Consider the following 22,547-nt stretch of genomic DNA (forward strand, 5'->3'; position numbering starts at 1 on the left):
ATTTGTTACATAAACATTTTAACTGGGGAAAACATTAGATAATTGATGACAGTCCCTCCCTTCAACCCCAGTTGCCCACCACTCACAGCACAGCAAGAGTAAAATTAACTCAGCAAAGTTGTGTTCCCACTGCAAAGCTGTTCCTGTGAGTGGATGGTGCTGTGCTGCTCGTGCTGGGGAAGAAAGATGTGAAAGGAAATTATCTGAGGCTATTTTGCAGGCCACCCTTTGTAATGCAGCTGCAGACCGTGTATTTTCAATCTGTTTAATCAGTGTTAAGAGTCCAGCTTGTAAGAAATCAGATAAAGAGCAAGAAATTATTTAACAGATTGAATAATTGCTTTGTGCTTAACCAGTAATGATGAGGACACTGAACTCCACTGCTGCTGGCAGAAATCAGAAATATTCTGAGCTGCAAAAGGGCTGGAAGGTTGATCAGCTGCCACTCAACTCATTGCAGGATGAGGAGAAACCTGCTTATTTTTTCTCTCCTTAAAACCATTCTTCTCTCTGGAAGTTACCTGCAGAAGGACACCTGCAGTCACTGCCTTTCCCTGCACCTGGGCAGGGCAGAAATGCAGCTCTGCCTGTTGTACCCCACCCTGGGGAGGCAGGAGGTGACTCTGGGCTAGAGCCAGCCTGGCCCCTGCTCAGTGACGAGTCCTGAGGAACGACAGGGACTGCACTGCCAGGGAGCAGTTCCTGCTGCTCTCCTGTCACAGAACTTTGCTGGCTCAGCTCAGCCAAGCCTGAGGATTTCCTCTGTCCTCAGCCTTGCTCAGTGCCCTCCCCTTGCCAAGGTGCCAGCTGGGATCAGAATGCCAGCCTGGTGGAATTGGGGCAGAGCAAACCCCTTGGAGCTCAAACCAGCTCCCAGAGATTCAGTGGGGAGGGACACAACTCTCTGCACGTGTGGTGGGGGATGTCCACATTTTGCTGAGCTCCAGCACTGATTTTTGGATATAACAGTGGATCTGGATTGTGTCAGTAGCTCCTGCTCCCCAGCAGCACAAAGCTGGCTCAGCAGCCCAGCTCCTGGAGGCTGCTCACGTTCCAGGCAGGAGGAGAGCTGGAATGCCAGCAGGTGAGAGGCAACATCAGGATTCAAGGATCCAAACTCCTCCAGGTACAGCAAATGCTGTGACACAGCTCTGGGAGTGCCCTGGTCATGGCTTCTGTAGGCAGCAGGTCTGGGACCTCATTTGTGTAACAAGCCATTTAAGAGGAAAGCTAATTGAGGTACATAAATCCTGAAGAATATCACATCAAGCCAAGAAACTATTATTAGCCCAACCTAGATAATGTTATAGAAGTGCATTAAGAAACCTCAATAAAAAAATTACTAGGAAACATTCCCCACTTCAAAAGATCCCAAGAGATAAATTCTCTCATGCAATGATTAGATATTATCCAGAATAATAAAAAAAGGAATCCTAAAAATGGATGTGGAGAAGGAAGGTAGAGACAGCACAAGTTCACCCAAATGGGTCACAGCCTGTTCCTAATGTTCATGGCTGTGGAGGTAAGAGACCACAGCCATCTAACAGTGGCACCTGAAAGGAGAATTAAACCCCAATTCTGCACCAAATTATTTTTTTTAAATTACATGCTACTTATGTTGATGTAAAGTTAATGGATCCAGAAGCATTTCCAGCAGTGTCCTCTGATCCACTCCGGTCTTGTTCCTCCATTACATGTCCTAAGTATATTGAATTTTCCTCTCTGCCAGTTTCCACTGATCCTACCAGACAGAAAGAGCATCTATGGGCATTTCCATCCTTGTGATGTGAGAAGGCTGGAGCACACCTGGGTTTCTGTTCCTGTCATCACAACCCATGAGGACTGTGCTGATGTGGAGAGAAAGCTGAGAGATGAAAAGCAACCACGTAAAAAAAAAAAACCTAAAACCAAAACAAAACAAATAAAACAACCACACATACACACAAAAAAAAAAGCAAAGAAAGGAGAAAAAGGAAGAGTGAAGTGGTGAAGTGTGTGCAGTGAAGAAAGGAGAGTCAGATGAAATAGGACAAAATGCTAAATCCCAAATAAGTCTTTAAAAATGCAAGCAGTGTTGTGACCTTAGACTGGATCATTAAGAATGAGATTAGGTTGCAATCATTTACCATCTCCCTTTATTCTCCATCAATAATAAAGCAAAATTACTTTAGGAACAGCAATCTTGCTTTCACAGAAGATGAAACCTGGACATTTTTGATGTGACAAAGAAACCCCACAAACCAATACAAACAGGATTTCCATGTCACTATGTCACTAAAAACCAGCTGACTTCCAGGTAAAAGTAGAGGGCGACATCCAGTATTCATTAACCTGAACAGGCCAGTGATTCAGGAGGCACAGCCATTTTTAATACTGATAAAATAATTTTCTGTAATCTGAGTGCCAGGAAGTTGGTTCACTTCAAAGGAGTCCTTACCATTTTGGTACAGTCCACTAGTGCACAGGAGTTACACAGAACAGCTATTTATAGTTATTCCAACTAATAGGGAGTTATCATGAACCAGCTTTGGGTTTTGTTCCTGGGGCAAAGATGAAGCACACAGAGCAATGGAAAAAATCGTGCTCAGGAGTGTCTGCCCTGGCAGGCTGTTACTCCAGTTTGCAGTGTGTGTCCTGCTGCTCTCAGCACTGCAGGCAGCAGCTCCTGCCCAGCACAGGGCCAGGACAGCCAAGGCTCACCCTGCCTGCCCCCAGGGAGGTGCAGAACCCCCAGGTGTGCTCAAACCTGCAGCTGAAGCAGGCAGAAACAGCCCAGCACTGCCAAAGGTGGGCTCTTCCTTCCCCTGCCAGCAGGGACACAAGTGAACACTGACAAGCTGTACTGGGTATCACAGAAACTAAAACCCCAACTGTTTTCAGTCTGAAACTGCTTCTGCTTGAGAACAGCTCTCCCCCAACCCCCCAAACCTGTCAGCACCACAATGCAAACAGCCACTGGTGCTCAGCACTGTCACATCTCAGGTGTCTCTGGCTGCTCCTGATCCATATGGAGCTCTCAGAGGTGTCTCCTTCAGAAATCCTGAGGAAGCAAAGTACTCGGAACTCAGGGAAGCAAGAGTCAGGAGATGAAGCAAATTTATTGTTCCAAGTGTTGAAATCAGGGAGTATTTGAAATCAACAGCCACACATATGATGAAAACCCAGCGAGTACGAATGAACAAATCCAGATAACCCTTAAATAAGTTACAAAGCTGTTTGTGGGAGGGTGGGTATATATCAGAGAGCCTTGTAGGTAAGCCATGGTTTAGAAAAGATGCCCTCTGCACAAAGGACAGGCAGAGAACAGCATCACTGAGGTACAAGTCCCATTTCTCTCAGGCAAATTACTGCATAGATATCTAAGGTTTCTGAACAGCTTTTACAGCATATTAAGATAACATAATGAAAATACATTGTATTTGAAACCAAAGAGCAGCATATTAGACATGCACTGGTAGAAAACATCCTGTGTGCCACCAGAGATGTTAAAAGTACCCTACACAACTTGGATGTTCATCTAAAAGCATAATAATTTCCTTTGACTTCATTTTTTTGTGGAAAAAAGTCTACATGGTCATAAAATCTGGAATTCTCAACATTCAGCTGTGGTGGGTATGACATGAACATAGAGGGTCTTCATGTTCAGGTTCTTCATAGAAACATCCTTTGTGATCTCTGAATGAAGGAAAGAAGAGAGAAACAACAGAGTTAGTGCTCTTGCTTATCAGGAGAACTATGATTTATTTTTTTTTTAATTTGCTTTATTCAGACATTTTTGATGGTTTCACCACAGTGGGACTGGGACAGAAACTGCTCAGCTGAAAATTCCTTCCTGTTAAAGCCCAGGGCATGAAAGAAAGGGTCACCACATGACAGGAGTGTCTCTGCAAGAGCAGGAGAGCCTGTTTTATGCTCCAAAGTAGAACTTTCTGAAAGGTTACAACAGCCCACAGCTCTCACCTTCACGTCCTGACAGAGCAGCACCTAGTTCAGAAAACTCTAACAGCATGATATGAAGTCAATATGAACAGTAGAACACAAGGCACAGAAAGCCAGAGTCCCTCATAAACAGTTTATATGCAAAGCAAGGATTGTACCAGCACCTGCTAAAGAACTACTGCTGGAATCTTGTTGAGTGTGCCTGACAACTTTCTTACCATACAGGATAACTCCCTAAGTCTTCTCACAGCTACATGCCCAGAGTTTGGGACAGGAACAGGATAAAGTCCCAACAAACCTCTGAAGGACAGAGCATGCTTCCAACAGGCTGACTCAGGGGTTGTAATTACTCAAGAAACACAAACACAGAGTAATCCCACTTGTGTCTAGGGAAAGTCACCTGCAAAGCCTGCAGGAGCTGGAAATCTTTCACTATTACATTGTGAAATGTGAATTTTTTTTCCTCAAGAAGCCTGGTGCTTGCTGACTTTGCTTCAGCCATTAGCTGCCCTACTGAGAGCAGAGTGTTTGGAATACTGGGAGCTACAGCATTGGAACAAAAGTCACCCCAAATCAAACACCCCCGAGGCCGCTGCACTAGAAAAGCTCAGAGTGATAAGAACCTTGGCAGGTACAAACACAGAACACTGGTGAAACCCAGATGAACAAGGACTGACTGGGGTCACTCTCACCCTGGAACCCCTGGAGACAACCCCAGCAAACACAAGATATTGTAAAGATCTGGCACCAGTGTTAGCACAAAGGACACATTAGTAACACCCAGACTGGCTGGGGGTTTTCAGGAGGAACCCTTTGCAGTGTCCTGCCCCATCCTGCTTTGAAAAATGTTTCATTTTTAGACTAAACACACAGAATCTGCACTGATTTTAAAACCATCTGTTAATTAGAGAACTGAGAAGTCCTGATGGATCACTGTGTTTTCAGGAGTTCTCTTCCATTGTAATACTACCTTTCAAGCAGTTGAATATCCATCCACAGAGCTATAATCCAATTCAGCAATTAGGGCTTTATTCCCTCACTAACCTTCCTCCCCAGGAACATGTTTCATCAGGATGTGAAAGAGTCTGGTCTGCAGAAGCAGCCAAACCAATTGTAAACTTGGGTCTCCAAGTCTCTTATTACACATTTATTTATAAGATCCTGAAAAATGAGGAACTTACATGAACCTATTTCTAACAATATTTCTCACAACAATTAGTTTTAAAAACTGGAAATTTGATTTATCAACAGACTGTAGGGACACCTTCCTTTCTGTGCCAATGGCTCCAGGGAAGGGCTTTGCAGGGAGCACACGAAGTGTCCCCACCATCCCCAGTGTGGAGCAATCAGGTACCTGGAACTTCTGTCTCTCCAGCTCAGGAATAAGCAACACTCACCACTTGGACATTTATTTTTTGAATGTTTTCCAACATTACAAAGGGGCAGTGAAAACCACGTTTGTTTCTGAAAAGCTGGTGAGTTTCTGTGCAATAGACAGCAGATGCCCAACTGCCTGGACTGACCACATTTATAAAAATAATCTCTTCAAAACCAATAACTCATTTTCCACCAAGTGATTTTTTTCCTTTTTATTGAACAGGCACCAACCTTCCAGTTCGTGGGTTATTTTCATCAAATGTTTCAAACTGTTAATAGCAAATACATTTTCATTTTTAGAATAAACCACAGAAAACCTGCTCAAGAGACTGAACTTTGTTGTTCCGAAGGTAAGACCTTGAACAGATTGATCAGAAGATGAATGGGAGATTAAAAAGCTGCAACAATATAGATAAACATTAATTGACCTGATGTTTTCTAGAGGCATCAAAGTGTTTTGTATGCAGCACTCCTTTGTCATACAAAGAGATGTGAAGATAAAATACAGCTATGCCAGTGTTTAAACTTAAAAAATGGTATTCAAGGAGGTGAATGCTGAGAATTAAATCTGAGCTAGCAGAAGTGGCTACAAGGCATTAGGGGACCAAGCTCTCTGTTCTGAGTTTAAAAGAGACCAAATCTGTTGTTCTGGCCTTGGAGGAGTTATCAAATCTGATCTTTCACATCACTGTGAACTGTCACTTCATACACTTTAATTAAAGTTTAAACACTTCTAGAGAATCCATGCTACAAATGTTGCAGTGATTTAACCCATTTCCCTTTCAGGTGAAGGCATTTTAAAAATCCCCACTTCAACTGAGCCTTAAAAGCTGTTTTGCCTGTCTGTACATTTTCCTGTCCTGTCAGCTCCTTGCCTCTTTCAAAGCTCTGCAGTTTCCTACAGTGGTTATTTCAGTTTTCCTATAGTGGTTATTTCAGTGTCTGAACAGAATCATCCAGTGCTGAACCAAAGAGGAACTGTGCCTAACATCCCTTGTTCCTGAGTGCCTGAATCCCTGAATCCCCAGGTGGGCAAAGCTGCACACAACAATACCTTTCAGTTTATGCAAACCAAGCGTGGTTCATCTTCTTGGTTTTCACACCTTGTGCTGAAACACTCCAGGCTCCAGCTCTCTGCTAACACCACTCAGCACATTATTTTTGGCATTGGCTCAAACTACCACTAGAAAGTTTCATTGGCATCTGAGAGCCATTTGAATTACAAAAATGGCTTTTGAATAAATACATTCCAGGTCATAAGAAGCAAAAATTTAAAAAAAAACCCCAAAAACAAATAGCCAAAAATCCACAAAAAGCCACCACCACCACCTCTTGCTTGCATATCCCACCTGAATCCTCACGGCAGCTGAGTGACCCCAGTTGCACCAAAGCTGCCCCTGCCTGCCCTCCCCACTGACAGCACCTTCTGAGGAAGCTCAGGCACCCTGAGATGGGCAGTTTGAGCAGGATGTCCAACTTCTGGACAGGTAATGTGTGCTAAGCCAATAAATGTCATGGATCCCTCCCAAACAGCCTGTAAACCACATCACTGTGACACTGCAGACAGAGCCCTTAACAGAACCCATCATTTCATTCAGAGAGCTGAATTGTCCTGAACACAGGAATCCCTGTTTGGAGTTGGTTGGGTTTTTACCATGTAGTTTGCAATCCATTCTCTCTGTCAAGTCCCAAATCACTCTGGTCCAATTTTTCAGCACGACAGGTGGCTCAAGCTTCAGTCACACCTTCCTCATGAATCAGAGATTTTTGTTTCCCATCTGTCAGTGGTTTTGGGGGGTTCTTTAGCATTTCAGATCTGTGAGCGTGTACTGAAGCTTCCTGCTCCCAGGTACCCCAAATGGCTGTGCCCTACTGAGTCTAACCTACCCACACTGCTCTAACAGAGATCCAACACTCTTTTCCACCCACTCCAATCCTCCATGACAATGCAACAATATGAATGTCACAAGTTTGAACAGATTCTTAAAATATTCCTAGGGTAGACTCACTTCCAGGAGGAGATTCCCTGTCCAGCCACTCAGCAGGGCACTGCCATTCCCACTGCTGACTGACCTTTACTGCAGAAGGAAAAAGCTTTCACAACAACCTGCCTTGGCCACTTCATGAAGGGAAGGCATTACAGCTTAGAACTTCTACAGCTGTATGTTTGCTTAAAGGATTTTGTTATGCTAATATTGAATTACTGGGCAAAATTACAAACCAGTGTGTGAATAGTGTGGATTTAGTAATTAAACTGGATTTCAGCTTACATGAGCTGCTCCTCAACATCAAATTCCAAAGATCCTCAGATGAGCAAACCAAAGGTTTGTGCTTACCATGAGTTAGTGCTTCATCCAGGAACAACTTTAGCCTCCTGCTTCTCAGCCCAAAAACTTTTGCTGTCTCATGCAGAAGAGCTTGGTAGGTTAATCCATTCTGACCAACAGGGTTTTCCATTAGGAGAGTTCCCACTGTTCCTTTCTGGCATTCTGGACAAGATAAAACATCTGAGTCACTATTGGTGGGAAATGAAATTTCTTCATTTATCTGGGTAAATTGAAACTTAGGATTTCTTCTTCCATTTCATCTCTATTTCTTCATGATACTGAGAGACAAATTAGCAATACTAACCTAAAGATATTCACTAAGTTCATGAATTATAGAGCCAGAAATGTAAGTGATGACTGACATCTTGACCAACAGAAGAAAACTTCTTTACATGGGTCAACAGGACAACCCAGAGTCTGGGAAACATGAAATATTTCAACAGGACATAGAAACTACTGCGTGCAGAAGCTCACCAAGCACATCCTGATTATCAAACCCCCTGTAAAAATCCACATTTTTGGCTCCTGCAAGCTCTCAGTAGTGTCAGAAAGGGCACATACCAGGGCACAGGGTAAGAGCAAGTTACTGAAACAACTCAGCTGCTCCCACATGAGCTTTCAGAGTGCCAGATTAGCAGGTGGGAAACAGAATTACACACACATATATTTATACCCCAGACCAGATGAATAATACAATTCACTTGGCTTTTAAATAGCACTAAGAAATGTTTCACAGGCTGTTCCCAATGTCCTGGTAAAGAGCTGGCTCTTCATTCAAACTTGGTCTGTTTTAGACTCAGCCTTTTACAATAAGCTGCACAGTGAGCTGATGGTCAGAAACAGGGAAACAATGCCCAGGGGCTCATGTTTAACTGCTGCCCCTTATCTCAAACTGGCTCTCCTTTTTCTCTTAGGAGAAGAGGGATAAAAGCTAAGTATGAACGTTGTTTTTATCAGAAAGTACACACTAGGGAAAAAAAAAGAAACAAAACCAGCATGTAGCAATGAAAACCTACCCCTGTGCAGCAGAACCTGCATGACAGCAAGGCCAGGCTGTGAAGGAGCAGCCCAGCAGCCCACGTACCTTGTGGCTTTGCATTGATCAGCTGCAAGTTGATGTACTGGCAGAGCAGGGCACTGGGGGAGCTGGGCAGGGCAGGGGCTGGCCCTGCTGTCACGTGCAGAGTCTTCCCACTGAGGCCCAGCAGGTCTGTCTGCTTTATCAGCTCTGCAACAGAGAGTGACACCAGTCAGGCCAGCCCAGGAGCTGACAAGGAGGCTGTCTCACCCCGGCCTCACTGTCTCCTCTTTCACCATCCTGTCCTCCAGAAAGAGCTTCTCTGTTGGAAAATGGAATTTGTGCAGAAATATTTGGTTTTCATAATAACACAAAGGGGGTGCCTCATTTGCTGTGGAAATTAGCTCCTATATAACATTTCTTATGCACATAGTGACTTATGCAATAAAAATAGTTAGCTAACTTCAAACAAGCAAGAAATTATTCAGCCAAGCCAACCATTCCTATCTCATTACATGAAAAGCTGTGATCTTTGCTTGCACCCAGACTCCCCTGGCCAAGGCAGCACTGGGAATGTGTTACTATGCAACATCAGGATATTTATTAATATTAAATATATTAAACTCCAGAAAAAACAAACAAAAAAAATTCAAGCCATGGCTCATGAATAAAGCCCCGTACACAAGTATCTGTGTGCAATACCAGCACAGCTCATGCCTCCAGCCAGGCAGATGGAGAGAATGGGGCAAGGCCAGACCCAAACCAGCAGCCCTCCAAGGACATCAGAAGCAATCCCTGGAAGTGCTGGGAGGAGAAGCTGATGAGGTTTCTGTGACAAAAATGAATCCTGCAACACTGCCTGAGCCTTGAGGTCAAACAGAGCCACTGATGGGCATGAGATTAAAGATACACAGGAATAACATCACTCTGTGCTGCAAAGAGCTCCAGAAATCAAATCCAGGGAGAGCTGATGCATTTAATTTCTTGTCAGAACCGTGTGTTCCTGTACATATGGAACAGGCACACCTGTCAGCTCCAGCCAACAGGTTTTCATTCCACAGCAGCCTTATTCACATGTCAGGGAGCCTAAGCTGTACAAAGCTCATTTTCTATAGTTCACCTGAAAATCTCAAGGGGAATAATTTATACATGTATACTTTTTGTAGGTTTATAAACTTATAAATTAAAAAACCCTAAACCGACCACCTAGCTCCCCAAAAAAGCCCCAAACCCTCAAAAAACCTAACCCCACAAAAAGATGAACAGCAATCACAAGCTACAAGCTCTCAAAATTCTGTCAAGTGCCACAGAACAGAGTAAGAAGCACTGGGAGCATTTACAAGATTGCTCAAGGAAGCAAAAAACCCTCAGGCTGCACCTAAGATTCTAAAATGTGTCTTTTAAATATCAACTTTTATATATTTGTATATAAATTTTTAACAGTTTAAAGAAAAAAGAAACCAAAAGCCAAGCACTGCTCTGGCCTGTCTCAAGCACAGGAAGGGGATTTGCTTTTGGTTTTATTTTCAGGAAAGCAAGAAAACAACTGAATTAACAAGTGGAGAGGAATTACCAAGATTCCATCCAGTGGAAGGGAGCCAGGGGCAGGTTTTTCCTGAACCAGCACCATTTCAGGCCACAGGAAGAGAGCACAGGGGGTGACAGAGCTGGGAACAGTTGGCCCCAGGAACTCCCAGTTTGCCATTCCACAGCTGGCAGCATCCCTGTGGATCGATGCAGGGCAAGGAGGCACGAGCTGCAGTAATGGGGGTTTGCCCAATTAACAAATGAGCATTTGGCATTCCAGGAGCACTGACATTTCCCAGGAAGAGCTCAGGCACAGGGCTGTCAGAGGAGTCTGTTCACAGAGCCCTCTCACAAGAGCAAGAAAAAATGGATCATTTTTCCTAGATGTCAATAGACTTAAAGGCAAGCAGGTATTACAAGTGTTCATCAAAATCACTTTAAAAGTCAGTTCTCCCTGCAGCTGGGGTTTAAGTGCTAATGCTCGCCCCTAAGGTACCTTACAGCCTCACAGCCTTTTAAAAACTGAAGATTAAAAAAATCAGCCATCTGAAAATCATAAAGATGAAATAAGGCATGGATCATAAAGTTTGTAGGGGGATTTTTGCCCCACCTTCCTTGCCCCCCCCTTTTTTTTTTTTTTTAAGCCCTACATGATCTACAGATGCATTTCTTCCCATAAATATACTGAAAGTGTTTTAAATCTTTTTCATTATGGGCTACCTCAATGAAAGCTGAGTGCAAGTCTACAAGTTTCCCAAACAAGAAGCTTAGAGAGTTTTCAGCAGTTTAGAGGAAAAAAAAAGTCAGAAACAACTTTTATTTTTACCATCTGACTTGAGCCCAGCTTCTTCCCTTTGAATTTTATTTTTTTTTATGTAGAAAGAGACAAATTCTATTTTCAGGTTGTGAAGGTCAGTACAAGTCCCAGAGCCTTGTTTAGGGGGTGCAGTTCCTCAAAACACCTTGACACACTGTTGGGGAGGAAATGTTTATCCCATCCTTCCAATGCTGCACTGAAAAGCAGGGACAGGACCCATTTGAGCTCCCTTAATACAAGAACTGCCTGATCCTGTGCCACAGCACAGCCCTAAGGAAACCTTCATTACAATTAGAGAAGAAGATAATAAATTACTGCAAGTACAGTGGACAGCCCTAGAAACCACAGGAAGGGAATGAGGAGCCAGAAACATGGTTTTACTGGGTCCCAATTTTATTAAACAATGTAGGAACTATTCAGAAATTACTTGTCTGGAGTGCACAACCTTTCTTTGCAATTGCTTTGGACACAGCAGCTGATTCCAAGCCCTGCTCACCTACAGAGGCCCTGGAGTCACCATGAGACCTCCCCTGAGGTTACCACACCAAAGCAGATGGATTGTATGCAAAGCAAACACTGAATTCTGGTTCAGTTCTCTGACACCTTTCAGGACTGTTTTCCTGGCACATGCCTTGAGCTGTGACTCCTCAGGGAGCCACATGTTCTGACCAATACTTGTTTGAGATCAAACAAGTTTTGTGTCAAACTGCAACAAAAACCAATTTGATGATCTGATCTTTCCAAGGGAATTTCCATATGGTTAACAAGTAGGCAGAGAAAATACCCTGCTCTGCCCAGACCACTGACACATACTGAAAGGTGAAAATCAGCATGCCAAGATGGAAGACCCCAAAATGATTCCTAAGGAGCAAAAGTGGCATGGAAAGGAAAGGAATAAAGCTTTTGTTACTACAGCAGAGGAAGAGGGAAGGTCTCAACTTTCTCCACCACTTCCCCTTAGAACTTCAGCATTAATGGATTTGTGCTGCATCTTTATGTGCTATAAATGGCAGAAAAACTCCGAATTTGGAGTCAAAGTATTCTAGACTTAATGAGATGGGAGTTTCCCAACTCTTCTGGGCCTTTCGCAGGTCATCTTTTACTGTCTGTGGTGCCAATGAGCCTTCTGGGCCTTTTGCAGGTCATCTTTTACTGTCTGTGGTGCCAATGAGCAATACAGGTACAGACCCTCCTCTGCAGGCAGAGACCACATGCTATCCCTCCTACTTGGAAAAGGATTTCAAGGAAAACCATTTTTCTGGGCCTTTTGAAGGTCATCTCTTACTGCCTGTGGTGCCAATGATCAATACAGGTACAGACCCTCCTCTGCAAGCAGAGACCACACTGCTATCCCTCCTACTTGGAAAAGGATTTCAAGGAAAACCATTTCCTTCTTCAAAACACAACTGGAACTTGAGGAAGATACTGAAGGATTTTCTCTAAATCCCCTCTGACTGAAAGCAAAGATTAATCCTTTTGTATGACAGGACTGTTCAGCTGAGCTGAGCACGACCTGAAAGATTTATCACAGGAAGCTGATGGATGACACCAGATGGGAAACCCCCAAAATCCTCACAGAAATATTCTCAGGACAGGACAATAAGGAAACTGAGGACTGAGATGGCAACAGTGACACAAACACTATTTCTTTATGGATGTCACTGGTGGACATGAGCTGGTGATCCTCAGCAGCCCTGAGGGCAGCCCAAATCAGCCAACTCAAGTACCTCCCCCTCTGATGTGCTTCAGTAATATTTCCATGAAAAAGCTACTAATAAAAGGTTTTGTAGCCATCCAATTAGCATTTTTCTAGTGTTCTGGGTTTTTCTTACATTCTTTTGCCTTAACAAAGTTCAGTCTGCAAAAATATTCAATAGGTTTTTCTAAGAAAAGAAGAAATGCAGAGCTCCTCAAGGTTCTCCAGGGTGGAAAGGCAACATTTTTCTTCTACAGATCACAGTTTGCATTCAGCTTAAGTTCTCACCCTGCCTACTGAGCCATTAGGGAAAGCATGGAAAGGCTGATGGCAGCTCGCCATCACATAGCCTGGGCCCAGTGGAAAAACTGAAATAAATCACATTTTGTCCTGATGAGAACTGCAATGGAAGCACGATAACAGATGAGCACCATTTAGCAGCAGCTTTTGGAAACATGTTGATGTGAGTATAAACACAGTCTCATAAGCTAAGTACTATAAAATGGAATATTTCCTTACCCATTTTCTTGTCAATTTGATATAGCTAGCTAGATAGATATAAATTACACAGTAAATAATTATACAGTAAATGACTCCTAGCTGGTGCTAGAAAGACTTTCAATTTTCCTTGTCATACTCCATTTACCTGTGTTTCCATTAAAAACTGTCAGTTTGGAATTTTTAAGACCAAAAATGCAGGAGACAGCATCTACAAGTCCAGTGAAGTTCAAGGTATTATCTCCTTTTGGATTTTCCAGGAGCAACACACCATCTAAAACAAAAATTAAGAAATTAAAATGCAGTTTGGAAGCAATATTCAAGTTCTAATGATTTTCTAATGATGCTAATTACTTCCAGTGAGTTTCTAAGCCAATTTAAAACTGGCAACACTGCATCTTTCCAGATTTTTTTTTAGTAGGAAAGGGGAAAGAAAACAGAGAAACAGACTGATGTGTACTTCAGATTTATGGTGTATAAGTTATATCTGCTTTTATTAACAAGGCAGTCCCATTTGTGTGTTACTAAGGTCCAACCCAGTATTATATTGGTTAAAAGCTGAGACTGTGCCCTCTGAGATGGTCACCAGCTTTTCCAGCTGGATTCCTTCTCCCTGGGAGCAGCTCTGTGACCAGGTCCAACAAGGAACACTTATTTCCACACATGAACTGGCAGTACATGCAAGAAAAAACCTCCCCAAGTGCATTTAGTTTTCTCCCTTCTTAATATATAACTCACCCTAGTAACAACATCACTGCATCCACATCCACTGCTCAAGATACAGTCAGGCCATTACCTAGTTTTAAGTACGATTTTCATCTCTGTACTTCATATCTGAGCTTTTCAAACCATCTCCTCCACATCCAGGCCTCACCTCCTGCACAGTGCTACAGCAGGGATTACAAATTCTCAAGCACAGCCTCAAATCCAGAGAGTGCACTCCTCACAAAGATACTAACACACAAATTCTCCCTGGAGCAGGAGTAATGACTCTGTGCACATGGGAGCTTTTCCCTCAGAAGAAATCATGGACAGGTGTGGTTTTGCTTTGAATAAACTTATTTTCAATGATTATTTAAGCTCCTATTGGAGGGGAGGCTGTACCATCTTTCAAATGAATTCAGGCTCCAGCATTCACCACACCATTCCCAAACTCTCCCTTCCAGCAGCCTTGAAAAGCCAAGCTGGGATGTTCATTCCTACCTTGCTCTGTCCCATTGACACAAACTTTGAGGTTGACGTAGGCACAGGCTGGGCCAACAGGCTGGCACACCCCCCCTCTGACCAGTGTGATTTCCAGCTCTGATCCCTTCAGCTGGGGAAAGACAGAAATTAGCATTATTTCAATATTGCTTATTAAACAAACACGGCACAATATTTTCCTTCAATAAACAACACTAAGATCTTGCTTTGTTATACTAAATGTGATTTACTATAAAACAGGGATTGTTCTACAGTGACATTGCTTCAGACATGAATCTGCCTGTACCAGATGTCAGGAAAGGAGGGAATAAACAGCCTGATTTTCACAAGTTATCACAAGCAGTGATGACACCCTCCCAAAATACAATCCCAAAGCAAACCTGCCTGAGAGGAACACTCTTGCAGAGAAATTCAGAGTACTGACCAGGGCCCTGCTCTCAGTCACTGCCTGGAGAAACCTCCACTATCCCTGGGGGACCACTGAGAACCCCCTGGGTCACAGCTGCCTTGGTACCACCAGCCTTTGAGTATCTCCCCAAGAGGTACCAGGGATCCTGTCAGACCTGGAGGCACTCCAGGAAATCCAACATGGATCTTCCAAAAGAGATCCAGAAATCACCCATATGAACAACCGGTACTAAAAGAGCATTTAAGCCATTTTGTTTTGTAAATTTAGAGATGGTCTTTAGCAAGAGACACAGTCCAAAGGGTCATAGACAAATTTGGAAGTGTCATTCTTTACTGAAGTCCTATTACAAAGTAGGGAAAAACACTTATGCAGCAACACATGCCATTCTGTGTTTATCCATTCTACCAACAACTCAAAATTCATTTTTCAAGTGCCGGCTTTTCTGCCCCAATAGTTTCTGAGAACCTGCCTTTTTTTGTTGTTGTTGTTGTTTTTGTGGCTTGGAGCAAGTCTTTGGGAAAAGAGCTCAGAATTAAAGCTTGTATCAAAAATTGATCCAGGAAAATTTCCCAGAGGTAATGATTTGAATGTAATCACAATAAATGTAAAAAGAACAGAGTGCATTTCATTTTTGTTCCAGTCCTCACATATATTCAACATCAAGCAGACTCCTGTTACTCCTCTGAATAACTTCCAGAAATTTGCAATGATCCTGCCACAGGTGACTTAACTTACACACTCACATGAAGGATTTCTCAGGAAGGGCTTTCTCATGTCACTGCTCTCCATGTGACAAAGGAGCTGCAGCAGAACAGAGTCAAGCACCTGCCCTAAGCAATCCATCTCTGCAGACCCAGCAACAGAAACTCCCAAGGAGCACTTGACAATGGCACTGGCATCTCAGTCATCTGCTTCCCCCTGCAACATCTATTTTGAAAGCTAAGTGTGTGACAAACAGTTCAGTGCACAGCCAGCCCATAGGCACAGAAAAGGCTGCAACAGGCACAGAGCTCCTCCACAAGGAGCTTCTCTGGGGTGACTGTCCCTGTCCATGGTAGAGAGTGGAACTACATGATCTTCAAGGTTCCCTCTCAAACCCAATCCATTCTGTGATCCTGTAACTGAGACTCATTAAAATAAAATAATGATGAATAAGTGCATGACTTCTGTTGTTCTGTGCCTCCATTTCCCACACACCAACTGCACCCCCTCAGCACTCAGGACTGGCAGCATTTTATAGAATTCTAGGGTGGCCTGGGTTGGAAAGTGCTTTACCTTGTTGACCATCTCATCCCACTCTTCCTGCCATGGGCAGGGACACCTCCCACTGTCCCAGGCTGCTCCAAGCCCTGACCACCCTGGCCTTGGACACTTCCAGGGATCCAGGGGCAGCCACAGCTGCTCTGGGCACCCTGTGCCAGGGCCTCCCCACCCTCACAGGGAACAATTCCATCCCAATATCCCATCTAGCCCTGCCCTCTGGCAGTGGAAGCCTTTCCCTGTATCCTGTCCCTCCATCCCTTGTCCCCACTCCCTCTCCAGCTCTCCTGTAGCCCCTTTAGGCACTGGAAGGGGCTCTGAGCTCTCCCTGGAGCCTTCTCTCCTCCAGAGAGAAGAACAAGCCCAATTCCCTGCTCAGGGTTTGTCTGAAACATTCTCCCTGCCAAAGTTTCAAGGTGGCAGGAGGCCCTCTCAGCTGGACGCCCACAATGAGACAACTGAATTTCTCTAAACTGAGCTATCAACACCCCACAGATCTGGCTGGCAGAACAGTGCTATTTAGTGAAGATTTCTGTAGATTTTCTCTGTCTGAAATTCAACATTTGTGCAAATGCATGGCCTGACCTACAAACCTCTTCCAGGGTCACACACTAGCTCATCATCTCCACAACTGAAAGGACTGCCTGGTTTTTGCTGACATGCAGATGACAGCCATCAGTTCTAGCCATAAAAACCAGGTCAGGTGCCTGCTGTCAGGGCAGGATTTCATCTCTACACACAGAGCATTATTTATGACTAAACCAATACACTCATCTTTCCACAATGGCTTTCTTCACTAAATTATACTAAATTAGATTTAGGTAAGAGTAAAATAAGTAAAGTAAGAGTAAAATAAATAAAATAATATGGGGGTAACCATAACTGCACAGGCATTTAAGTTTTCATGGAAAGCAACAGTGACCAGCACTAAAGCTCAGGTTCAGGTGATTTCAGGCAGGCAGACAGGTGATTTCCAGCACTGTATTTCCAGCTGCTTTTACATTCCAATTCAGATTGATGTTGTCCATCAGAAGTATCAAATGAGTACTTAGAAGAAACTTAAAGATTTTCAGTGATTTCTCAACCACAGTATTTACTTAGTGTTTTCCCCCTGCCACTAGATGAAACTAATAGTTTTGAAAAAAGGCCAAACAGGGCTTTGTTTCAAATCTGTACAACTTCAGAAGTGCCATTAATAACTATAAAACATTTCCTTTACACACACTATTAAGATGGATGAGATATGCCCTTTCCTTTCAGCTATTCCCTGCCTTTCCAGCCATTCTGTAAATCAAATTTCAAGTCTGATAGATCCTACACTCTTGTGTGAATTAATCTTTGTGGTCCAGCAGGACATTTATATTGAAGAACAGTTCATTCACAGTTCTGCTAGGAATGTCTTTTGAATAGAGTAAGTTTCAGTAAAACCATGGTAAAACTATCATCAAATATGTCAGAAGCAGCAATCAAAGAAAACAACAGAAATTGCTGCTGATTTGAAATATGAAACTACACTTTTACAATAGAAAACTTCAGCAACACAGGGTACAGGAAAAAACATCCTTAAATATTAAACAGTTGGTTTTAAGCCAAATTTAGCCTCGAAGGAGTAGTTCTAGTACAAAAGTCTATTAATCTAAGAAAATCAGAGCAACAACTTTTTGGCTGTTCAAACAACACACTAATCCAAGTACAAATAACTGTGTATTAAGCTCAGACAAACAACTGCCTCAGTTATTTACTTTGGTATCCAAGCAGCTTGATTTTCAAAATCACCATGCATACAGAACCCAACTCCTTTCTTTTATAAACCAAGAAAGACTAATACAGAAAGTTATAAATAGAAAATAATATCTGATCTATGCCACAAATAAATATTGACACCATTATTCTTTAATTGGAGCAGCTTGTTGGGTTAAAAGCAAATAATATGAACTACGCAAGCAATGCTTTTCCTCCTTACTTGGGTTGTTTCCTGGATGAGAACTTCCTTTGAGGTAGGCACCGGGTAAGGCTTCAGGTCTGCCTTTATTGTGGCAAAAATGAACTCAGCGTGCTGCTGGATGACAGTGTCCAGGTATTCCCCCTCTGGCAGGGCCCTGTAGTACACTGTGATCTCATCTGTGGGCACCAGGTTCCTCTGCAGGACACACAGACACCATTACTGACAGCAAAACCACACACCAAGAGAGCAATACTTGCCAATTTAAAAAAAAAGGTAATTATTAAGCAGTTGTTAAAAGCTTCCACAAAAGACTTAGAAGAAAACAATCCTTCTACAAAAACACCAAGAACCTTAAAACATGGGAGTTCAGTCAAGACTAAGTATATTGATATTCATTATAGTGAAAATAAATCATGGCTTTATGTCATTACAGAACTGAATTTAAATCCAGTAACACATGGGAGAGTTTTCATGGCCACAATCCTTCCTGGTTATATTTTATACAGAAATAAAGTTTTATATATGTAAAAACCATTAAAATATATAAAGCTACATAGGTGTGGATATGTATATATATTCTAAAAAACACTACATAGGTGTGTATGTGGATATATATATATGTGTGTAAAATCTACACAGATTTTTTTTTTTAATACATATATGTAAAAAATATCCGTTTTGGTAAAAATTTGCAGTTTTTCAGTCTTATGCTGAAGAAAGGTCCTTTCCAACCCACACTTTTCTATGAGTCTGTGATTTATGCAGCCTTAACTGCACTGATCTTTTCCAAAATAACACGTCCCATGAAAATTTTCTCTACACGTCCTTTACAGCTCTTGCAAGGCAATCCAATCAGAAAGCCATACATGAGGAGTAAATGACACAGGGCTTCCTGTTTAATTAAAAATGCAGTCTCTGCACATTGCCCAGAGTACTGGAAAGGGAATGGAAATGCCCTGTCCCACCCCACTGACTGCCCACCTTCTTGCGAAGCTTCTGGATGCGATTGATCACTTCCCGGGCCACTCCTTCATCCACCATGGACTGGTCTGGGGTCACATCCAGCAGCACCAAAACCTGAGCAAATGCACAAAACAATGATGAACAGTGACAAACTGGAAACAAGGTGGAAGTAACACAGTCAGGAGCTCAGGATGCCTTTAGAGAGCTCCTCACATACAAAATACAATGGAGAGAGCATTGAACACCTCCAGGATTGACACGCTCCTGCAATGTGCTGAACTACCTGAACTAACAAACCCAAGACAGCTTTTACCTCAACATTTTCTGACTGCTTCCTGAGGAACTACCCCCTTAATCAAAAAAAAGAAAGAGGAAACAACCAATAAAATACCTGAGCATCAGAGTGTGCCTCAAACTGAGAAGATCCCTCTGTCATCTGATACATGAGACGGAGATCTTCCCCATGGAGTTCATGTCCTTCCACAACAATGCTGCCTGCAGGGTTGGCAGATTGAGAGCATCTCTTACCATCCAAGTGAAACCCCCAATTTTAAATTCAGAAAGCTTTAACCAAGTATCAGTCTTCAAACACGTGCAATGCATATATTGGCAATGCAGTCAAACAGCAGTTAACCACTGGTATACAGCAGTGAATTATCCCACATTTCTGTTTTTCACACAAGAACTTCTCCAGGCAGCAGAGCTCACTAAAACACAGGCACTTCAGCAACTGTTTGTGTGGAACCATCTGAATGGAATAAAACTTAAAAATAACCTGTATACTCCACCAACTCCAAATTTCTATTTAAGCAGTTTGCTAAACATATATAGCTGCAAAATTCACACCCACTTGTAAGTGCAGAATCAAAGGAATGCTTTTAGAATAAAAGCTACTGCCCAAATACTCAGTTCCAATCTGATTCAGTCTCACAGAAAGCTTATTCTCTGCTTCATCTTGGCTTTACAGTAGCACTTAAAATCAGAGAACATCCTGAGCTGGAAGGAACTCACAGGGATCAATGGGTCCAAATCCTTCACAGACACTCCTACAATCCCACCCTGTGCATCCCTGGCAGCGCTGTCCAAACTCTCCTGGAGCTCTGGCAGCCCCAGGGATGTGACCATTCCCTGAGGAACCTAGGTAGTACGGACAGTGCTCTGGGGAAGAACTTTTTCCTATTATCAACCCTAAACCTCCTCTGACAGGAAGGAACAGTTTAACAGAACAGTTCAAACTCAGTGTCCATGACCATTTCTAAACTTTTCTTGCCAAAAAACCCCAGAAATAATAAACTCAAATTTCCTTCCTGTAACAGCTGAAGAGGGATAAGAAGAGGCAAGCAGGCCTTAAGCTCCCCTGAGCCCACAGAAGGACACCCTGCCACCCTTGAGGGGTCTGTCCCACTACAGACCTGTCTCCTGGAACCTCTCCAGCTGCTCGCTGCTGAGCTCCTTGATGGCAGCCATGAGGGGCTTGAAGGCGCCCTTGAGGCGGCGGCCCAGCACGGTGTGCTCGGGCTCGGCCCGCAGCCGCACGCCGTACCTGCCCTTGTCTGCCGACAGCGTCAGCGCCCGCACGTTCAGCTCCTGCAGGGACACACAGCACAGCAGCTCAGCGGCAGGACGTGGCACGCGTCAAGGTGCAAGGTTTGTCTCTCTTTGTTTGTGGACCAAGTCACTGGGAGAGCAAACAAACCCAGCCCTGAGCCCACCTTCAGCAGCAGAGCCCATGCCCACCCTCAGCCTCCAGGGTGTTCTTTGTTATTAGCAGGCAGCTCTCCCCTCAAATCAGCCCTTTTGATTTCCCCCTCACAGCTGCCCAAGACCTAAACCCCTTCCCTCTGTGTGCAGTGGTGGAGCCAACAGCCTGGCAGAGCTCAGGCAAGAAAATTCTACTGGAACAGTCCTTTCAGAACACACAGAGCCAGGAAATCATAACCAACCATTTTGCAGCTGAGGTTGTACAAAATGGCCTCATTTTGTGTCCCTCTTACCTTTTCATGCCAGCTCCTCACTGCACAGAAAACCACAGCTTCTGGCTGTGTCCTGCAGCCAACACAGCTTTCTAAAACCTGCATGGACCTTAGGAGGGGCCCCAGACACTGCAGGAAGGTGTGTGCCCATTTTTCTGAGTTGCACATGTGGATTTTGTTCCCATATCTAAAGGGAACATAGTGATGCTGTGGGAAGTTTTACACAACTGATTGAGAGGACACGTTGTTTTCATATGAGGGAAGACAAGGCTGGAACTCTTTGGAGAAAAGAGAGCTGAAGGGGAATATGGCTGGGGTTGGAAAACATGAGGCACAGACCTGCACGTACATTTCACTGCAGGTTCTGTCTGCCAGGCTGTCCAATACTTGGAGCATTTGGTGTTTAATGCCCACTGGATGGTGGTGAGAGCTCCTATCACCATCCTACAGCATCACCAGGTGCACTTGGCAAACAAGCTGCTCCAAGGCATTTAGGAAGCAGAAGTAAATGGCAGCATCAGCATGACAGACTAGCAAGTAGCCAAACATTTGGATTGAGAAATAATGCTTAAATACAACCTCTGAGCTGCAGCCTAATTCCCTAGGAAGTCCTACTGACATGAGGAGCCAAGAACACAACTGAATCTAATTTTATTTAATACATCTTTTAGGAAATCTAATGAAAATTACGCACTTCAGAAATTCAGTTTCAATGGGGTGCTGCTGGAAATGAGCCCATGTGTTGTAAATGACAACCTCGTGGGGGAAAAGAAATAATAATCCAAAAAATAGCACAAATTGAAAAATTACTTTGGGTCTGATTAGATAAATCAGAGAAGCCAACCCCATCAGGACAAGTTTTCTGTACTAATTAGATTAGGAAATCATTCTTTCGTACACATTATCCATTTAAAAACCCAGAATGAGTCTTAGAAAAACAGGCAAATCTGTATCTTAGGTCTGTTTACACCAGTCTCCGAGCTCTGACTTAAAATAATTCTTAATTTTATCTTCCTAATTACTCAAAATTAGCTCCTTAACACATCTTTCAAGTCTCGTGGGGACAGACTGAGGCAACCAGCCCTTCCCATGACCAGCTGAAGAGCTGAACATGGAATGCCTGAACATACAAGAGCCTTTAGCTGGTGCCATGTACCCCAGCTATGCCCAGTCCTCAGAACAGAGACAGAAATGTCAGAAATGCTGTGCTTCAGCTGGGCTGGGCTCTCTAAGCAGGCAGCCTAAAAAGAAAAATAAGTAGTCATTATGTAACAGTATAAGAAATGAAAAACTGCTGGGCCCCCCAGCCACAGCTCCTGTCAGATAATTCAGCCCTGTCACAGGCTCGGTGCCTGGGTTTGATGGAGAAGTCAATTTTCTGTTTTACAGCAGCCCTGCACAGGGCTGGGGGTTGGAGGAAATACAAAGGTTGGATGGAAACAAGATTCTGACTGCGCACAGAGTCAAATTTACACAAAGAAAATCTTTCCCTGGAAGCAGCTGGGAAGAAAAGTCCTGACCCAGGCTTGCAAAAGGCCTCAAATAGAAATGAATAAAATGCAACTGTGTCCAGTTGCTAAAAGCCTTCTGGGTTT

The 22,547-nt window shown here is 43.4% G+C and overlaps 1 protein-coding gene across 3 annotated transcripts in view; it reads right to left on the reverse strand.

The window, feature by feature from the left end:
* Nucleotides 1–3,079: 3,079 nt before the first annotated feature.
* Nucleotides 3,080–22,547, reverse strand: part of IARS1 (isoleucyl-tRNA synthetase 1) — a 94,866-nt gene continuing 75,398 nt past the window's right edge. Inside the window, exons 27-35 of one of the 3 annotated variants that reach the window (XM_039700990.1) lie at nt 20,392–20,566; nt 19,371–19,474; nt 18,998–19,093; nt 18,035–18,211; nt 14,403–14,514; nt 13,348–13,473; nt 8,728–8,871; nt 7,653–7,805; nt 3,080–3,675 (exon numbers count right to left, since the gene is read on the reverse strand). In XM_039700990.1, coding sequence (XP_039556924.1) covers nt 3,593–3,675; nt 7,653–7,805; nt 8,728–8,871; nt 13,348–13,473; nt 14,403–14,514; nt 18,035–18,211; nt 18,998–19,093; nt 19,371–19,474; nt 20,392–20,566 — 1,170 coding nt within the window. In that variant the 3' untranslated portion in view covers nt 3,080–3,592. Of the gene's footprint in view, nt 3,676–3,721; nt 7,806–8,727; nt 8,872–13,347; nt 13,474–14,402; nt 14,515–18,034; nt 18,212–18,997; nt 19,094–19,370; nt 19,475–20,391; nt 20,567–22,547 lie in introns of those variants that run through there. The other 2 variants (XM_039700988.1, XM_039700989.1) reach the window with 2 other exon arrangements.

This window comes from Passer montanus, unplaced genomic scaffold (genome assembly GCF_014805655.1).
Source record: "Passer montanus isolate IOZ18808 unplaced genomic scaffold, ASM1480565v1 scaffold147, whole genome shotgun sequence".
NCBI lineage: Eukaryota > Metazoa > Chordata > Aves > Passeriformes > Passeridae > Passer > Passer montanus.